This window comes from Myotis myotis, unplaced genomic scaffold (genome assembly GCF_014108235.1).
Source record: "Myotis myotis isolate mMyoMyo1 unplaced genomic scaffold, mMyoMyo1.p scaffold_m19_p_19, whole genome shotgun sequence".
Lineage (NCBI taxonomy): Eukaryota > Metazoa > Chordata > Mammalia > Chiroptera > Vespertilionidae > Myotis > Myotis myotis.
The window spans coordinates 8032141-8048915 of record NW_023416323.1 but is presented as its reverse complement, the minus strand read 5'-3'; the positions used below and the strand labels follow the sequence as shown (position 1 = coordinate 8048915).

Genomic DNA, 16775 nt, shown 5'->3' with positions numbered 1-16775 from the left:
TAATGTAAATATCTGATATGTAGGATGTATTTCATTGTTACAAATTGAACATAATTAAAGCATAGTGCTTTATCACAAAAACAATATGTAATTATATATGTGTTTTCTGATGGTCTTAGGCAACCCCTGTGAAAGCGTTGTTTGACCCTCAAAGGGGTTGAGACCCACAGGTTGAGAACCGCTGCTCTAGATGTTGATAGAAAACATAAGTTTAAGCTTATATTAAAAATGTAAGGTTACCTCCCAGAAGAATTAATAGAGTGAAAAGCTTCCAGGCCATTCAAGGACAGGGCATAAGCTGGGGTTGGGGGAGGGGGTGGGGGGCAGGGAGGGAAGGGGAGAGATATCAGAAAGCATGATAAAAGAAACAAAACAGCCCAGCCTGTGTGGCTCAGTGGTTGAGCGTCGACCCAGGAACCAAGAGATTCCCAGTCAGGGCACAGACCCAGGTTGCAGGCTCGATCCCCAGTAGAGGCAATGCAGGGGGCATTCTCATCATTGATGTTTCTATCCCTCTCTCCCTCCCCCTTCCTCTCTCTGAAATCAATTTTTAAAAATTCATTTTAAAAAACACCATAAAATTATATGGCAGGAATAATTCCACATCAGTAATCACAATAAATGTGAGCGATTTAACTACTTCTATTAAAAGACAAAGATTCAGTATGGATAGAAATCTTACCCTGGTGGGCAGCTCAGACTCAGACCACTGGCCAAACCAAGGGTGACAGATTGGTTTCAAGTCAGGTAACAACTTCCTAACAACTGCTTGTAGCATTGTGCTAAGAAGTGCTCAGATTGGCCTTGACTGGGTATCTCAATTGGTTAGAGCATTGTTTCAATGCACCAAGTTTACAGGTTCAATCCCCAGTCAGGGAACATACAAGAATCAACCAATGAATGTATAAATAAGTGGAACAACAAATCAATCTCTCTCTCCCTTTCTCCCTCTCTCCCTCCCTCCTTCTCTCTCTCTCCCTCTCTCCCTCTCCCTCTCTCCCCCTCTCCCCCCCCTCCCTTTCTCTCTCTTAAATCAGTAAATTTAAATTTAAAACAAAAAGTACTCAGGCCACATCTGAGGTCCATGAGAAGGAATGCTGTGGTCAGTGATTGGCTGTTAGTGAATTGAACAGAATGGCACATCTTGGGTGCGAAATAGAGAAGGTAGCATAGCACAGGAGCCAAGAACACAGGTTCAAGAATCTGAAGACCTGCCTTCAAGTCCTGGCACTGCCACTTACCAGCTGTGTGACCTTGAGCCAATTTGCTTAACTGCTATGTGACTCAGTTTCTCCATCTAAAAATGGGAATGATAATCATCCTACGTCACATGGAAGTTTTAAGCATTGGATGAGTTATATTGCTTAGATAAGCTTGCTTGACTTGGTGGGCTGTGGCCTCCGGATGCCACTGTCAGCTGGCTATCTCTGCCTTTCTAGGCCTTTGCACTCTGTGATTCAGTTCAAATTGGATTGGTAAAGCCCTACTCTCAGCTTCCCTCACTCAAAAATTCATGCTCAGGTTTGGTATTTAGATTTTCCATTGGGATATGAAGTCCATGAACCAGAGCCTCTGCTTTGCTCACTTATCTCATTTCCGTAGATAAGGGCTGGCACATAGTAGCTGTTCAATGAGTACTGATTAGTTGGTTAGTTGAAAGAGTTTATTGAACCCTGCTTCTGTGTAATCATTTTACATGCATGATTTCACAATCCCCAACCACCCCCATGGAGTATAAGTGCTGTTCTTATACCCACTTGGCAGATGAGGAAATTGAGACTCAGAGAAGTATAGGTACTCACATAAGGTCATACAGCCAGTAGATGGCAGACTAGGATCTGAATCCAGGTGTTTCTGACTCCAAAATCGATTTGTGCCCTAACTCAAGACTGGTAGCTTACTGCTTACTCAGCATGTCCATTTGAGTGTCTATAAGCCCCTAAAAACACGTCCAAGAGCAAACTCCTAGTTTTCCTGCCCCTGCCTCCCAGAGTTTTTCTGTCTCAGTAAAGCACAAGTTGGCACTTCATTTGTTGAGGTCAGAAGCCTTGGCATCAGCCTTGCTCCCCTCTTTCTGTCACACCCACATCCAGTCTGTCAGCTCCACGTCCAGTAGGCACATCCAGCTACTCCTAGGCTTCTACAGCCTCCACCCTGGCCTTTCCTAGACTATCCAATAGCCTCCTCACAGTCTCCCTTGCGTCCATCTTTGCTGCCCTATGATCTGTTCTCAGCATGGTAGTCAGAGGTACCTGATCATGTCACTGCTGTGCTCAAAATCCTCAGCTCACTCTAGGTAAAGCCAAAATCCTTATGGTGGCCCGTGAGGTCCTACATGAGGTCAGCCTCTCTGACCTCATCTCTCATCACTGTTCTGCTCCAGGCACACAGATTTTTGATGTTTCCTCAGTGTGCTAGGCAGGCATCCAACCTCAGGGCCTTTGCACTGCCTGTGCCCTCTCACTGGAACAATTTTCTTGATCTGCACATGGCTCACTTCCTCCTCTCCTACAGGCCTTTATTTATATGTCACTTTGTCAGTGAGGCCTCGTTATCTAAAATTGTAAACCCTCTCCACCCATTGCCCCTGCTTTAATTTTCCCCATAACTTACCACCATTTGAAGTGTTTTCTTATATATGTTGTTCACCACTATTCTCAGCACCGAGTCCAGCACCTGGTATGCAGTAAACATTCAGTGAACTTGTACTGAATGCATGCATGTATACCACCCTGTAGTAAAAGCAAAAATGAACATCTATGGAGGACTGTGTCAGACCCTGCTCAACGCCTTGCACAACTTTGCATTTCTCCCTCAAAAGGGCCCAGTAAGGGAAATACCATTGTCATCTGTGAAGTTGAGGAAACTGAGGCCCAGAGAGGTAAAGTGGCTTGCCCAGGACCCAGAGTGAGTTAAGTGCCTGAGTTCTTCCTCCCCAAATCCTGACAGCGGATTGCACATTTTACCCACATCCTTTTTTTTTTTTTCACCTGGTTCTTTACTTTATTTAAAATTAAATATATTGGGATAACATTGGTTAATAACATTATACAAGTTTCAATTGTACAATTCTGTAATACATTGCCTGCATATTGCATTGTTATGTTCACTGCCCAAAGCCCAATCTTCTTTCACCTATTTTTTTAAATTAAATCTTTATTGTTCAGATTATTACAGTTGTTCCTCTTTTTTCCCCTCATAGCTCCCCTCCACCCGGTTCCCACCCCACCCTCTGCCCTTACCACCCCCCTCACTGTCCTCATCCATAGGTGTACGATTTTTGTCTACTATCTTCCCGCACCCCCCCACACCCTTCCTCCCCCCCCCCCCCGAGAATAGTCAGTCCACTCCCTTTCTATGCCCCTGATTCTATTATATTCACCAGTTTATTCTGTTCATCAGATTCTGTATTCCCTTGATTTTTAGATTCACTTGTTGATAGATGTGTATTTGTTGTTCATAACTTGTTTCTTTACCTTTTTCTTCTTCTTCCTCTTCTTAAAGGGTACCTTTCAGCATTTCATATAATACTGGTTTGGTGGTGATGAACTCCTTTAGCTTTTTCTTATCTGTGAAGCTCTTTATCTGATCTTCAATTCTGAATGATAGCTTTGCTGGGTAAAGTAATCTTGGTTGTAGGTTCTTGCTATTCATCACTTTGAATATTTCTTGCCACTCCCTTCTGGCCTGCATAGTTTCTATTGAGAAATCAGCTGACAGTTGTATGGGTACTGCCTTGTAGGTAACTGACTGTTTTTCTCTTGCTGCTTTTAAGATTCTCTCTTTGTCTTTTGCTCTTGGCATTTTAATTATGATGCGTCTTGGTGTGGTCCTCTTTGGATTCCTTTTGTTTGGGGTTCTCTGTGCTTCCTGGACTTGTAAGTCTATTTCTTTCACCAGGTAGGGGAAGTTTTCTGTCATTATTTCTTAAAATAGGTTTTCAATGTCTTGCTCTCTCTCTTCTTCTGGCACCCCCATAATTCGGATGTTGATACGCTTGAAGTTGTCTCAGAGGCTCCTTACACTTTCTTCATATTTTGGATTCTTTTTTCTTTTTGTTTTTCCAGTTGGGTCTTTTTTGCTTCTTCGTATTTCAAATCTTTGACTTGATTCTTGGGATCCTCTAGTCTGCTGTTGGATCTCTGTATAATATTCTTTTTTAAAGTGTATATATATATATATATATTTTATATATATATATTTAAATATATATATATAAAATATATATATATTTTATTGATTTTTTTACAGAGAGGAAGGGAGAGGGATAGAGAGTTAGAAACATTGATGAGAGAGAAACATCGATCAGCTGCCTCCTGCACACTCCCCACTGGGGATGTGCCCGCAACCAAGGTACATGCCCTTGACCGGAATTGAACCTGGGACCCTTGAGTCCGCAGGCCGATGCTCTATCCACTGAGCCAAACTTAAGGCTGTATAATATTTTTTATTTCAGTCAGTGTATGCTTAGTTTCTAGTTGGTCCTTTTTCATATCCTCAAGGGTCTCACTAGATTTATGGAGGGTCTCACTAAATTTATCAGTGGTTTATCTAGAAGATTCTTGAGTAACCTTATAATTGTGGTTTTGAACTCTATATCCAGTAGCTTGCTTTCCTCCATTTCTGTCATTTGTGATCTGTTTCTTTGTCTCCGCATTTTGGCTGCTTCCCTGTGTTGATAGAGTGGCTTTCTGTGCTAGGTGTCCTATAGGGCCCAGTGACTCAGCCTCCCCAATTACCTGAGGTGGACACTCTTGGTGCATCCTCTTGTGGGCTGTGTGCACAGTCTTGTTGTAGTTAAGCCTTGATTGTTGTAGGTATCACTGGGAGGAATTGACCTCCAGGCCAATTGGCTGTGAGAATCTGCTGTATCTACGGTGGGAGAACTTCTGTGCTGGAGACACCCTTATGGGGCAAGACTTGCTTCAGTGGGGCTTTGGTGCTGAGTCTGCCTTCTGAGTGTGTCCCTTATGGATCTGAGGAGTTGTAATATGGATGGTCCCACTCTGACCACTAGGTACACTGGCTCTTGGATCTAAGGAGGTGCTAATTTAGCCTCTACCTCAGGCTACCCAGCGGGAGCTACAGAGAGATCTGCAGATTCCTCTTCTTTGTTTGGGGTTTGGAGGTGCCCAGATGAGGCCCAGCTGTGAAGCAGTGCAAGCTGCTTGTGGGGCCTTGGGCCTTCTTTTGGATGTTCTGGGTCTCTCTGACCCAGCTGCATTTTGTTAGGTAATTTTAGATTGCAAAGGGCCAGGTCATTCATATGCAAAAGCCTCTGTGCACAGCTTGGGTGGGGCGGGGTCTCAGGGAATCAACAGGGCGGAGCAAACAGCTATGGCTGATCCTCAGCCCTGCCCTAAGAGGCCCTATGTCTCAGTGTCCCAATAATCACTGCAAGCACCTCTGAGAGAAAGCCTCCCTCGAGTTCTACCCGATGCCAGACAGTCCAGTTTCTCCCCGTATGAGTCTGGGTCCCCAGATACTTGCCCGGAACTGGAGTTCAGAGCAGTCAGGAGCTTGAGACTCCCTTCCGATTGAAAAAGACAACCGCATCCTCAGTTGCCAGCCTTTTCCGCACACACCTCCGTACCGCTGCACTTTACTTCCACACCTCCTCTGAGTCTCAGTGTGCTTTTCTCTTTCCCTCTAATTGTAGAATTTCCACTCAGCCAGCCTTCCTGTGGTTCTGGATGGTGTCCGTTTTGTCTTTTAGTTGTATTTTTGAAGTGGTTGTGTGAGGCAGCAATTTCAGGTGTTTACCTATGCTGCCATCTTGGTTTCTCCTCCCCACATCCTCTTTGTGCCACTTCGTCCCATGCCCACCCCATGCCTACTATGGGTGTGGTGCTTCTAGAGCACACTTCTGCAGCCCTCCTCACCATCTCAGTGCCCCAAAGCCCACTGAGAGACCAGGTGGCCAGGTAGTGATGGCATAAGCCATCTTCTGTGAAGGGCAGGCCCATCTGAAACAACTCATGATAGTGAGTCTCTTTTCTTAAGTACTTCAGGTTGAGGAGTCCACACCCTTCCTCCCCACAGAACTGGGATTCGGACATCATCTTTTACTAAATCAAGAAGTTTTATTATGTGCAGGCCCTTGGTGGAGCAATGCTGAGATATAGCAGTGACTATGATGGGCCCAAGCCTGCCCTCCTGGTGCTCCCACCTGAGGCCTAAATACCACGAGGCGTGTTAAAGGTGCCAGGGGAACCTATCATGGGAGACAGTCTCAACACGCAGGGTGACTGCAGCCCCAGACATATTCAGTTAGGTACCAAACCTTAACATCAAAGGATTTTATATGAATATAGCTCTCTGGCTTCTCTTAAAAATGGCCTGAGTTTGCACAGGACAGTAATCAGCTGTAGCAGGTGTTGGGTGCCCCCTTTAGATGATACAAAAAGCATACCATTTGGCCATGGTTCCACCAACCTTCATCTCACATTACCCACCTAGCACCCCAGCTTGTGAGCCTGGCCCCCAGGGTTGGGGGCACTTCCATGAGGAAATTACTTTTATACTGTGACTAGAGCAATAAATAAGAATCATCCTGGTAAAGAGCAAGGGACAAAGAAACAAAAGAGCAAACGGCAGGGGGAGCAGCAGGGGATACAGCACAGTGACTGAAAGCTGGAGTTCCAGAGTCAGGACCTAGAGGAACTGACATCGCCTCAAGTTTCAGCACCCAATAAAATAAGCAAATTATTAATCTAGCTAAATTGGGCATATCAAAGGCATACCTAGCGCCTGGTACACAAAGATCAGTCCTCAGGAAAATGAGCTTTCAGAGGGGGGCTTGGGGCAGTGTGGCCGCATGACAGGGCAGAGGTTCCTTCAAACTGATCTGTGTGTTTGGTCTCATAAGGTGTTCCCTCTGCCATTGGACCATTCTGGAACCTTGTAAACTTCAGGAATGGATCTCTCCTTCAGGCAGTGATTTCTTTGGTTTGTTACAAAAGCAGAGGGGACAGACACAGTAGTTTCAGGACACTGAGACAGTTGTCCTACCAGCTCCTGTCCAAAATGATCCAAAGTAACTGTTGTGGGTAGTTGTAGACTGAGCTGCTTGTAGCTGAAATAAGGTGGGCGTTTAATACTCTCGTGCTTAGTGCTCAGGCTGGTCAAGGCTGTCAAGGACAGGGCTCACATCCCTTCCATCTTGTGGTTTCTCCTTTTCCTTCAGGCACTCCATACCCACATCCCTGTCTGCTGGGAAGGAGAATGTGTGAGCATGGAGAACAAGCAATTTTATTTTTAAAAACACAAGTAGAAGTTCCATCGCTTTAACTCATATCCTGATAGCCAAAGCGAAGTCATATGTCCACACCCAGCTGTGGGGATAGCTGAGAAATGTGGTCCCCAACTAGGTGGCCCTGTACCCATCAGAACTCTAACTTGCGGTGGGGGGTGGGGGAGTCTTATTACTAAAGGGAAGGAGGGGAGAATGGAGTTTGAAGGCCATTAGCAGTTCTGCTGCAGCATTGTCTGAGCTGCCTGGGCCCCCCAGAAGATTGGGCCCTCCCCAGGACTCCCAGGGCTGGTGTGGCCTAATTGGTCACGGGCACAAACACAGACGTGCAGACTTGTCTCTATAATCCACAGCCAAATTCTTTAGACACAAGGGTGACTGCTTCAAAGGGAAGAAATTTCGACTCCCAAAGTAGAAGTAATAGACCAGGATAGATCCAGTCATACTGTCTCTTTGAGGCTCTAAACAATTTTTTAATTGATTTGAGAGCGACATAAAGAAAAATATTGATTTGTTGTTCCACTTATTTATGCATTTATTTGTTGATTCTTATATGTGCCCTGATCACGGATTGAACCCACGACCTTGGCATATTGGGACAACGCTCTAATCAGCTGAGCTACCTGGCCAGGGAAGACTAGACTTTTTTTTTAAGTAAAAGGATTTGCATAATGAACTCCCAGCCTCATCCATAATCATTAGCCATGGCCAACCTTATATCTTCTTTCCCTCCCCCTAATCATTTTGAAACAAATCCTAGACATCCTGTCATTTTAATATTTATCTCTAAAACATATAGACCCTTAAAAAGTTTTGTTATTATCATATGTAGAGAATTAATAATAACATCTTATTGTTATGTAAACAGGCTAAGCAATGAAATCAATTATGGGATCTCAATCAAAAATTTCCAAGGATGCCAAAACCGGTTTGGCTCAGTGGATAGAGCATCGGCCTGCGGACTGAAAGGTCTCAGGTTCGATTCCGGTCAAGGGCATGTACCTGGGTTGCGGGCACATCCCCAGTAGGAGATGTGCAGGAGGCAGCTGATCGATGTTTCTCTCTCATCGATGTTTCTAACTCTCTATCTCTCTCCCTTCCTCTCTGTAAAAAATCAATAAAATATATTTAAAAAAAAAAAATTTCCAAGGATAGAATAGGAAAGAATAGAAAGTACCAGAGTACACCCCCATGAGTAAGGATTTCCACTCTTTTGTGGCGTTCCCTGCTGGGGTCCATCCCCAGCAGGTCCAGGGGTCCCCAAAGGTGTGGACGGAGTTGGCGAAGACTATCCACCCTCTTCCTACGGTGGATTCCTATCCGTCCCGAGTGCAGGGGGGCTTACCTAAGGGTCCCTGTTTGGACGCCAGATGCTGGGGTCCAACCCCAGCAGGTCCAGGGGTCCCCAAAGGTGTGGACGGAGTCAGCAAAGAAGGAATGACACGGAGACAGCGTTCAGTTGATCAGCAGCCTAGTCCGGTTCTCTTGCCATGTTCTATCCAGGTTCTGTGGCCAGGTTCTCTCGCTAGGTTCTGTCTCTAGGTTCTGTCTCCAGTTTCTGTCCAGGATCTTTTGCCATGTTCTCTCCAGCAAAGTTCTTCTGTCTCTAGGTTCTGTGTAGGTTCTATGTCTAGGTTCTGTGTAGGTTCTGTGTCTAGGTTCTGTGTCTGGGTTCTGTGTCTAGGTTCTGTGTCCTGTTGTCTTGTTACATCTGTGTTTATACCAGTTGATTCCAATCCTATCAATCTCTATTCCAAAGGTTGGGGCGTTTCTTATCTCCATTCCAGGGAGTAAAGATTATGTAGCTTAAACATGATTGTTCGTAGTTAAAGTGATTAATTACCCGCCTGGCACTTAGTTAAGGGGTTTTATTCCCTCCCTAACTTCAGGGGAAAATCCCTACCTGGGGAAACAACCTTTCTCAGAGAGGTGACCTTGGTTAAAACACATAGTGCCAAGAAGGTGAGCAAACATATTAAGAACAGTATGCCATATATGTCAGGTCCCTTGAAACAGCAAGGATGGACCGGCTCCCGGCAGTTCCCATCTTAGATGTTGCCCTGCTTCCCAAATTTTCACTTTCCAAATCAGGAACCAAACGATATAGTTTCATTTTCAGGTAAGTTTTTTCTATCCAAACTCACTTCTTTTTTTTTTTTATGTATTTTATTGATTTTTTTACAGGGAAGAAGGGAGAGGGATAGTTAGAAATATCGATGAGAGGAACATCAATCAGCTGCCTCCTGCACACCCCCCACTGAGGATGTGCCCAGAACCAAGGTACACATGCCGTTGACCAGAATTGAACCTGGGACCCTTCAGTCCGCAGGCCAACACTCTATCCACTGAGCCAAACCAGTTAGGGCCAAACTCTCACTTCTTGCTAACCACAGTCACAAATGTGATCAATTTGGATTGCAAGGAAAATTGTTGTGTGTATGATGTATGTGTACATATGTAAATGCGTAGTGTGGCTTGTGGGATAAATTTTCTTACTGTAAGTCATGGTCAGGAAAGTGTGAAAGCCACCACTCTTATAGGCACATTGAATAGGATAATTTCTAGCCAGGAGTTGACTTCTCACAGGAAATTTAAACCATCACACATTCTCTTTGCTTAATGGAGATTTAGGAAAGGGCAGACAGATCTTGATGGAACTTGCTTAATAGCCATAGTTTGTTAAGTTTCTCTTTTTATCCCAAGAAGAGGATGTGCTAAAGGACTGGGGATTCTGTTCCTTGGAACCTCACATCTATATATGTTTGGAGAACATGGCTTGGCTAGTGACTGCTGCCTCTCTCTGAGGTAATGAGCCACATACTTTCTCTCCAAAAATCAGGATCCTGGGCTGGGACTAGGTGTTTGTGCTCCTGCACCCTGGCATCACCTGGGAGGTTATATGGGGATCAGCTGGGTCTTTGGCCTCAAAGGAAGGAATCTGATCAGGTGTCATCCCCAAGAGCTGACCCCCAAACAGCTTATGAAGCTAGATTCCCACCTGTTGCCTGCAGGTGATGACCAACGGCTGGGAGACGGTGGACATGACTCTGCGGCGGAATGGGCTCGGGCAGCTGGGCTTCCACGTGAAGTATGACGGGACTGTGGCTGAGGTAGAAGACTATGGGTTTGCCTGGCAGGCCGGCCTCCGGCAAGGCAGCCGGCTGGTGGAGATCTGCAAGGTGGCTGTAGTCACACTGACCCACGACCAGATGATCGACCTGCTGCGCACCTCCGTCACCGTCAAGGTGGTCATCATCCCACCCTTCGAGGATGGCACACCCCGGAGGTAAGGGAGTTCACCCTGCAAGGTGGGAGGGGCAGTGGAGGTTGACAGCTCCCAGAATACTGACAAGAGACCTCCCCGGGGTTGTTACTTGAGGCCCTTTGTCATCTGGAAGAGTGGTAATGGTGATGGAGTAGGAGTCAACATTGCCCAAACACATACTGCAAGCCAGTTATGGTTTAAGCACACCATATGCATATTATCCCATTTCATCTCCACAGCAGCCCCATGAGATGGGCACCCTCAGCAATCTGTTTTCTAGATAATGCATGCAGCATTAAAAGTAACTTGCTCTATCCCTGGCCAGTGTTCTCAGTGGTTAGAGCATCGGCCCGCTTAGTAAAGGGTCTCAGGTTCAATTCTCGGTCAAGGGCACGTGCCTGGGTTGCAGGTTCAATCCCCAGCCCTGATAAGGGCACATGCGGAAGGCAACCAATTGATGTATCTCTCTCGCATTGATGTTTTTCACTCTCTCCCCCACTCCTTCCCTTCCCCTCTCTCTAAATATCAATGGGAAAAATATCCTCCAGTGAGGATTTACCAAAAAAAGAGGTAAATTGCCCCAGAATACACTATACTTCATTGATTTGTTTGGCATATGTTTATTGAGACCTTACTATGTGTGAGCTCTAATCAAAGTGCTCAGGTTAGAGAAGTGAACAGTGCCTGTTCCCTTGGCAGGGAAGGGAAGGCAATCCTATCGAATAAGGAGGGAATATGCTAATTGACTGTCCTGCCCTCAAAGATGGTGGTGCCCACAGCCAATAAGGAGGGAATATGCTAATTGACTGTCCTTCCTTCAAAGATGGCGGTGCCCACAGCCAATAAGGAGGGAATATGCTAATTTACTGCCCCACCCTTAAAGATGGCCCACAGCCACAAGATGGCTGGCAGGGGAGGGCAGTTGGGGGTGACCAGGCCTGTAGGGGAGGGCAGTTGGGGGTGACCAGGCCGGCAGGGGAGCAGATAGACATCGATCAGGCTGACAGGGGAGTGGTTAGGGGGTGATCAGGCTGGCAGGCAGAAGCAGTTAGGGGAAATCAGTCAGGCAGGCAGGCAAGTGGTTGGGAACCAGCAGTCCCGGATTGTGAGAGGGATGTCCCATAGGGATTGGGCCTAAGCCGGCAGTCAGACATCCCCCGAGGGGTCCCAGATTGGAGATGGTGAAGGCTGGGCTGAGGGCCACCCCTCCCCCCAGTGCATGAATTTCATGCACTGGGCCTCTAGTCTATATATATAAAAGCCTAAGCGACCAAATGACCAGTTGACCAGTTACTATGATGCATACTGACCACCAACGGGCAGCTGCTCCATGCAGGAGCTGCTCCCTGGTGGTCAGTGTGCTCCCACAGCCAACCTCCCCCAGCTGGGCAACCTCCCACAGTCTCTCCCCCACCAGCTGGCCAACCTCCCACAGTCTCTCCCCCCCAGCCAGCCAACCTCCCATGGTCTCTACCCCCCCCCCACCGGCCAACCTCCCACAGCCCCTCCCCCTGGCCAGCCGCCCCCCCCCCCCCAGTCGGCCCCAATTGCCAGCCAGGCTGAGTGACCCCACCCATGCACGAATTCATGCACCAGGCCTCTAGTAATTAAATAGGCAGGTAATCTAGGATCAGGCAGCAATGAGATCTAAGGAGAGGATTAAAGTGTGGTAAATACAGGGTCTGTAGCATGGCAAAGAGCTGCGGACAGAGTGGTCATGGAAGGCTCCTGGGAAGAGGTAGCCATCTGGTTTTCTGGGCCAGACAGGGACTGGCCAGGGACTCTGAAGTGCAAGTGTATTGGGCATGTTCCTACAGCACAGGGAGGCTGGTATGGCTGGAACAGAGTAAGCAGGGGTGAGAGGTGGGAGAAAGGGACATAGAGGGACTGAGGGGGGCAATGGCAAATTGAGGGGGGCTTTCTGGACACAATGAGGAGCTTGATATTATTCAGTAGGAAGCCAGTGCAAGTTTGTTTTTTTGTTGTTTGTTTGCTTGTTTGTTTAAATATATTTTATTGATTTTTTTACAGAAAGGGAGAGGGATAGAGAGTTAGAAACATCGATGAGAGAGAAGCATCGATCAGCTGCCTCCTGCACATCCCCTACTGAGGATGTGCCTGCAACCAAGGTACATGCCCTTGACCGGAATCGAACCTGGGACCCTTCAGTCCCCAGGCTGACACTATCCAGTGAGCCAAACTGGCTAGGGCACAAGTTTTGTTTCTTTTCATTTTGTTTGTGTTTTTTTTAATAGAATGTTTCAAACATATTAAAAGTATACTGAACCTGTTGTTTCAACATTTATCAACATTTAGCTGGTTTTTTGTTTTTTTAAGGTATGTTTTTTGTTGTTGTTTTTTAAATATATTGTACTGATTTTTTACAGAGAGGAAGGGGAAAGGATAGAGAGCTAGAAACATTGATGAGAGAGAAACATCGATCCGCTGCCTCCTGCACACCCCTTACTAGGGATGTGCCTGCAACCAAGGTACATGCCCTTGACTGGAATCGAACCTGGGACCCTTCAGTCTGCAGGCCGGCACTCTATCCACTGAGCCAAACCAGCCAGGACTAGTTTTTTGTTTTTAAATCTCCAGCTTCCCCACCTTGAACTATTTGAAACAATTCAAATTCTGGGATTGTATCTCTACCCCATCAGGATCTTTAAAAAATTACTAGTACACTTACAAATTTTAACAATAAGTGAATATCAATAACTTTTGTCATATCAGAGATACTTTTAAACAACAGTTGTTTTGTTAATCAGGCTCCTCCTCCTGCATTTGGTTGATGTATCTTTTCATGCTCTTTTAATCTGTAAGTTCTCCCTTTATTTTTTTTTCTTGCAACTTATTTGGGAAAGAAACCAGGCCACTGTTCCAGGGGTTTCCCACTTCATAAACTTAGCTGCTTGCATCCCCTGTTTCTTTTTTTTTTTTTTATTAAATCTTTATTGTTCAGATTATTACATTTGTTCCTCTTTTTCCCCTCCTCCCAGTTCCCGCCCCACCCTCCGCCCTCACTCCCCACCCACTGTCCTCATCCATAGGTGCACGATTTTTGTCCAGTCTCTTCCCGCATCTCCCACACCCCTTTCCCCCCCAAGAATAGTCAGTCCATTCCCTTTCTATGTCCCTGATTCTATTATAATCAACAGTTCATTCTGTTCATCAGATTATTTATTCACTTGATTCTTAGATTCACTTGTTGATAGATGCATATTTGTTGTTCATAATTTGTATCTTTACCTTTTTCTTCCTCTTCCTCTTCTTAAAGGATACCTTTCAGCATTTCATATAATCCTGGTTTGGTGGTGATGAACTCCTTTAGCTTTTCCTTATCTGTGAAGCTCTTTATCTGACCTTCAATTCTGAATGATAGCTTTGCTGGATAAAGTAATCTTGGTTGTAGGTTCTTGGTATTCATCACTTTGAATATTTCTTGCCACTCCCTTCTGGCCTGCAAAGTTTCTGTTGAGAAATCAGCTGACAGTCGTATGGGTATTCCCTTGTAGGTAACTGAGTTTCTTTCTCTTGCTGTTTTTAAGATTCTCTCTTTGTCTTTTGCTCTTGGCATTTTAATTATGATGTGTCTTGGTGTGGTCCTCTTTGGATTCCTTTTGTTTGGGGTTCTCCGCGCTTCTTGGACCTGTAAGTCCATTTCTTTCACCAGGTGGGGGAAGTTTTCTGTCATTATTTCTTCAAATAGGTTTTCAATATCTTGCTCTCTCTCATCTTCTGGCACCCCTATAATTCTGATGTTGGTACGCTTGAAGCTGTCCCAGAGGCTCCTTACACTATCCTCGCATTTTTGGATTCTTTTTTCATTTTGCTTTTCCGGTTGGGTGTTTTTTGCTTCCTCGAATTTCAAATCATTGACTTGATTCTTGCGCTCCTCTGGTCTGCTGTCGGGAGTCTGTATAATATTCGTTATTTCAGTCCGTGTATGCTTAATTTCTAGTTGGTTCCGCAATATAACATCGAGGGTCTCATTAGTTTTCTTGTAGATCTCATTAAGTTTATCGGCGGCTTCTAAACAGTTCTTGAGAGACCTTAAAAGTGTGGTTCTGAACTCTATATCTTCCATTGACAATTTTGTCCTGTTTCTTTGTCTCCGCATTTTGTTATGCTTCCTTGGTGCACCCCCTAGTGGTCTTTGTTCGCAGTCTTATAGTTAAACCTTGATTGTTGTAGCTAATACCAGGGAGGGTTTGACCTCCAGGCCAAGTGGCTATGAGAATCAGCTGTGTCAGCAGTGAGAGAACTTCTGTCCTCTAGGGAGGTGCTAATCTAGCCTTTGCCTGAGGCTATCCGGCAAATGCCTCTGTGCAGGGCTTGGGCGGGGCGGGTCGCACAGGATCAACAGGGTGGGCTGGAGAGAGCAGTTATGGCGGCTCTCAGTTCTGTCCTCAGGGGCTCTGCCTCTCTGAGTCCCAGCACCCGTTGCAAAGCTCGGAGAGAAAGCTGCACTCGCTCTGACGGAAGCCAGACAGTCTCGCTTCTCCCGTTTGAGTCAGGGTCCCTAAAGACTCGCCCGGATCTGGAGCTCAGAGTCTGCGACTCCCTCCCGATTGAAAACGCCAACCGCGCCCTCCGCCGCCAGCCCGCTCTGCGCACTCCGCACCTCAGAATTTGACTTCAGCACTGCGCCTCCTCTGGGTGTCCGTATGCGTTTCTCTTTCCTCCTAGTTGTAGGACTTCCACTCAGCCAGCGTTCCTGTGGTTCTGGGTGATGTCCCTTCCGTCTTTTAGTTTCACTTTTGAAGTAGTTGTTCAAAGCAGCAAACTCCGGCGTTAACCTATGTCGCCATCTTGGTTCTCCCCCCTGTTTCTTTAGCACGTGTTTTTCCTGTAAACTGGAGTTCTGTATTGACCAGATTGTGGTTAAATTTCTTTTGGTAACAACACTTACCAGTGTGTGTCCATCAGGAGGCACCATATATCTGGCTGTCCCTCTGTGTGTGATGCTAAGAGCCATCAGAGGGTTCACATGTGGCAACCCTCACCTGTCATCATACATTTCCCGTCAGCTTTCAGCAGCCATTGCGATTATTGCCTAGATTTATTTTTTCATTATAGTTGTGACTGGAGGCCCGATGCACAAAATTCATGCAAGAGTAGGCCTTCCTACGAAACCGGTTTGGCTCAGTGGATAGAGCGTCGGCCTGCGGACTGAAAGGTCCCAGGTTCGATTCCGGTAAAGGGCATGTACCTGGGTTGCGGGCACATCCCCTGTAGGAGATGTGCAGGAGGCGGCTGATCGATGTTTCTCTCTCATCGATGTTTCTAACTATCTCTCTCCCTTCCTCTCTGTAAAAAAATCAATAAAATATATTTAAAAAAAATAAAGAGTAGGCCTTCCTTCCAGCTGCCAGCACTGGCTTCCCTCCTGCCGCCAGCATGCACCCGGGACCCAGGCTTCCCTCCAACCACCAGCAGGCACCCAAGACTCAGGCTTCCCTCTGGCCGCCGGCAGGCACCCAGACCCTGCTTTCCTCACAGCCCAGCTGTGACATCCGGTCTAATTAGCATATTATGCTTTTATTATTATAGATATGCTCAATGCTGCCATTTTTCTTCATTTATTGGCTGTAATTCTTCTAAAAAAAAATCTTGCCTTCAGTAACTATATGGTTACTCTGAGGTATAATTTACACAGGGAAGACAGGATAAATTCAATTTTTGGATTGATGAGTTGGCACTCTAGCCACCTCCAGAAATGACCAGAGACAGAGAGGGAAAATCACTACATTCCAAGCTACACAGAGGGCAGTCAAGGAGTTGGCCCTGATAGAGCTAACATATGGGTCAGGAGACAGACAATAAACAACTAAGCAAATAAGACGATTTCATACAGCAAAAAGGGGAGGCAGCCGAGTGTAGTGGGAAGGTAGGCTCTGCAGTGAGATTGCCTAGGTTTGAATCCCAGCTCCTTTTATTAACTATAGCCCTTCACAAGTGGCCTCATCCTCTGTACCTCAGTTTCTTCATTTGTAAAATGAGGACAATAATAGATCCTTTCCTCAAAGGGTTGTTGCAGTGTTGGAGGAGGTAAGACTGGTAAACCATGTGAAATAGTAGGAGGCACTACTACTATTTGGCCCATAGGAGGCACTCTAGAGATGCTAGCTGTGAGATACTGAGTGTGAGGAAATAAAGGGCATGACCTGACCTTGGAGAAGATGGTCGAGAAAGTGAGAAGGAGCCAGAAGAAGGCCTTGCAGGGAGGGAGCATCCATCACAAAGGTGAGAACAAAG

The 16775-nt window shown here is 46.0% G+C and overlaps 1 protein-coding gene across 18 annotated transcripts in view; it reads left to right on the top strand.

Annotated features, from left to right (window-relative positions):
- SIPA1L3 (signal induced proliferation associated 1 like 3) overlaps window positions 1-16775 on the top strand; it is a 309889-nt gene that overhangs the window by 205603 nt on the left and 87511 nt on the right. For all 18 annotated transcript variants that reach the window (XR_004973699.1, XM_036346836.1, XM_036346841.1 and 15 more), the window contains one exon: window positions 10264-10538. Coding sequence is in view for 17 of the 18 variants with exons in the window: in XM_036346836.1 (XP_036202729.1) it covers window positions 10264-10538 (275 nt within the window). In the remaining variant the exon portion in view is untranslated. The remainder of the gene's footprint in view (window positions 1-10263; window positions 10539-16775) is intronic.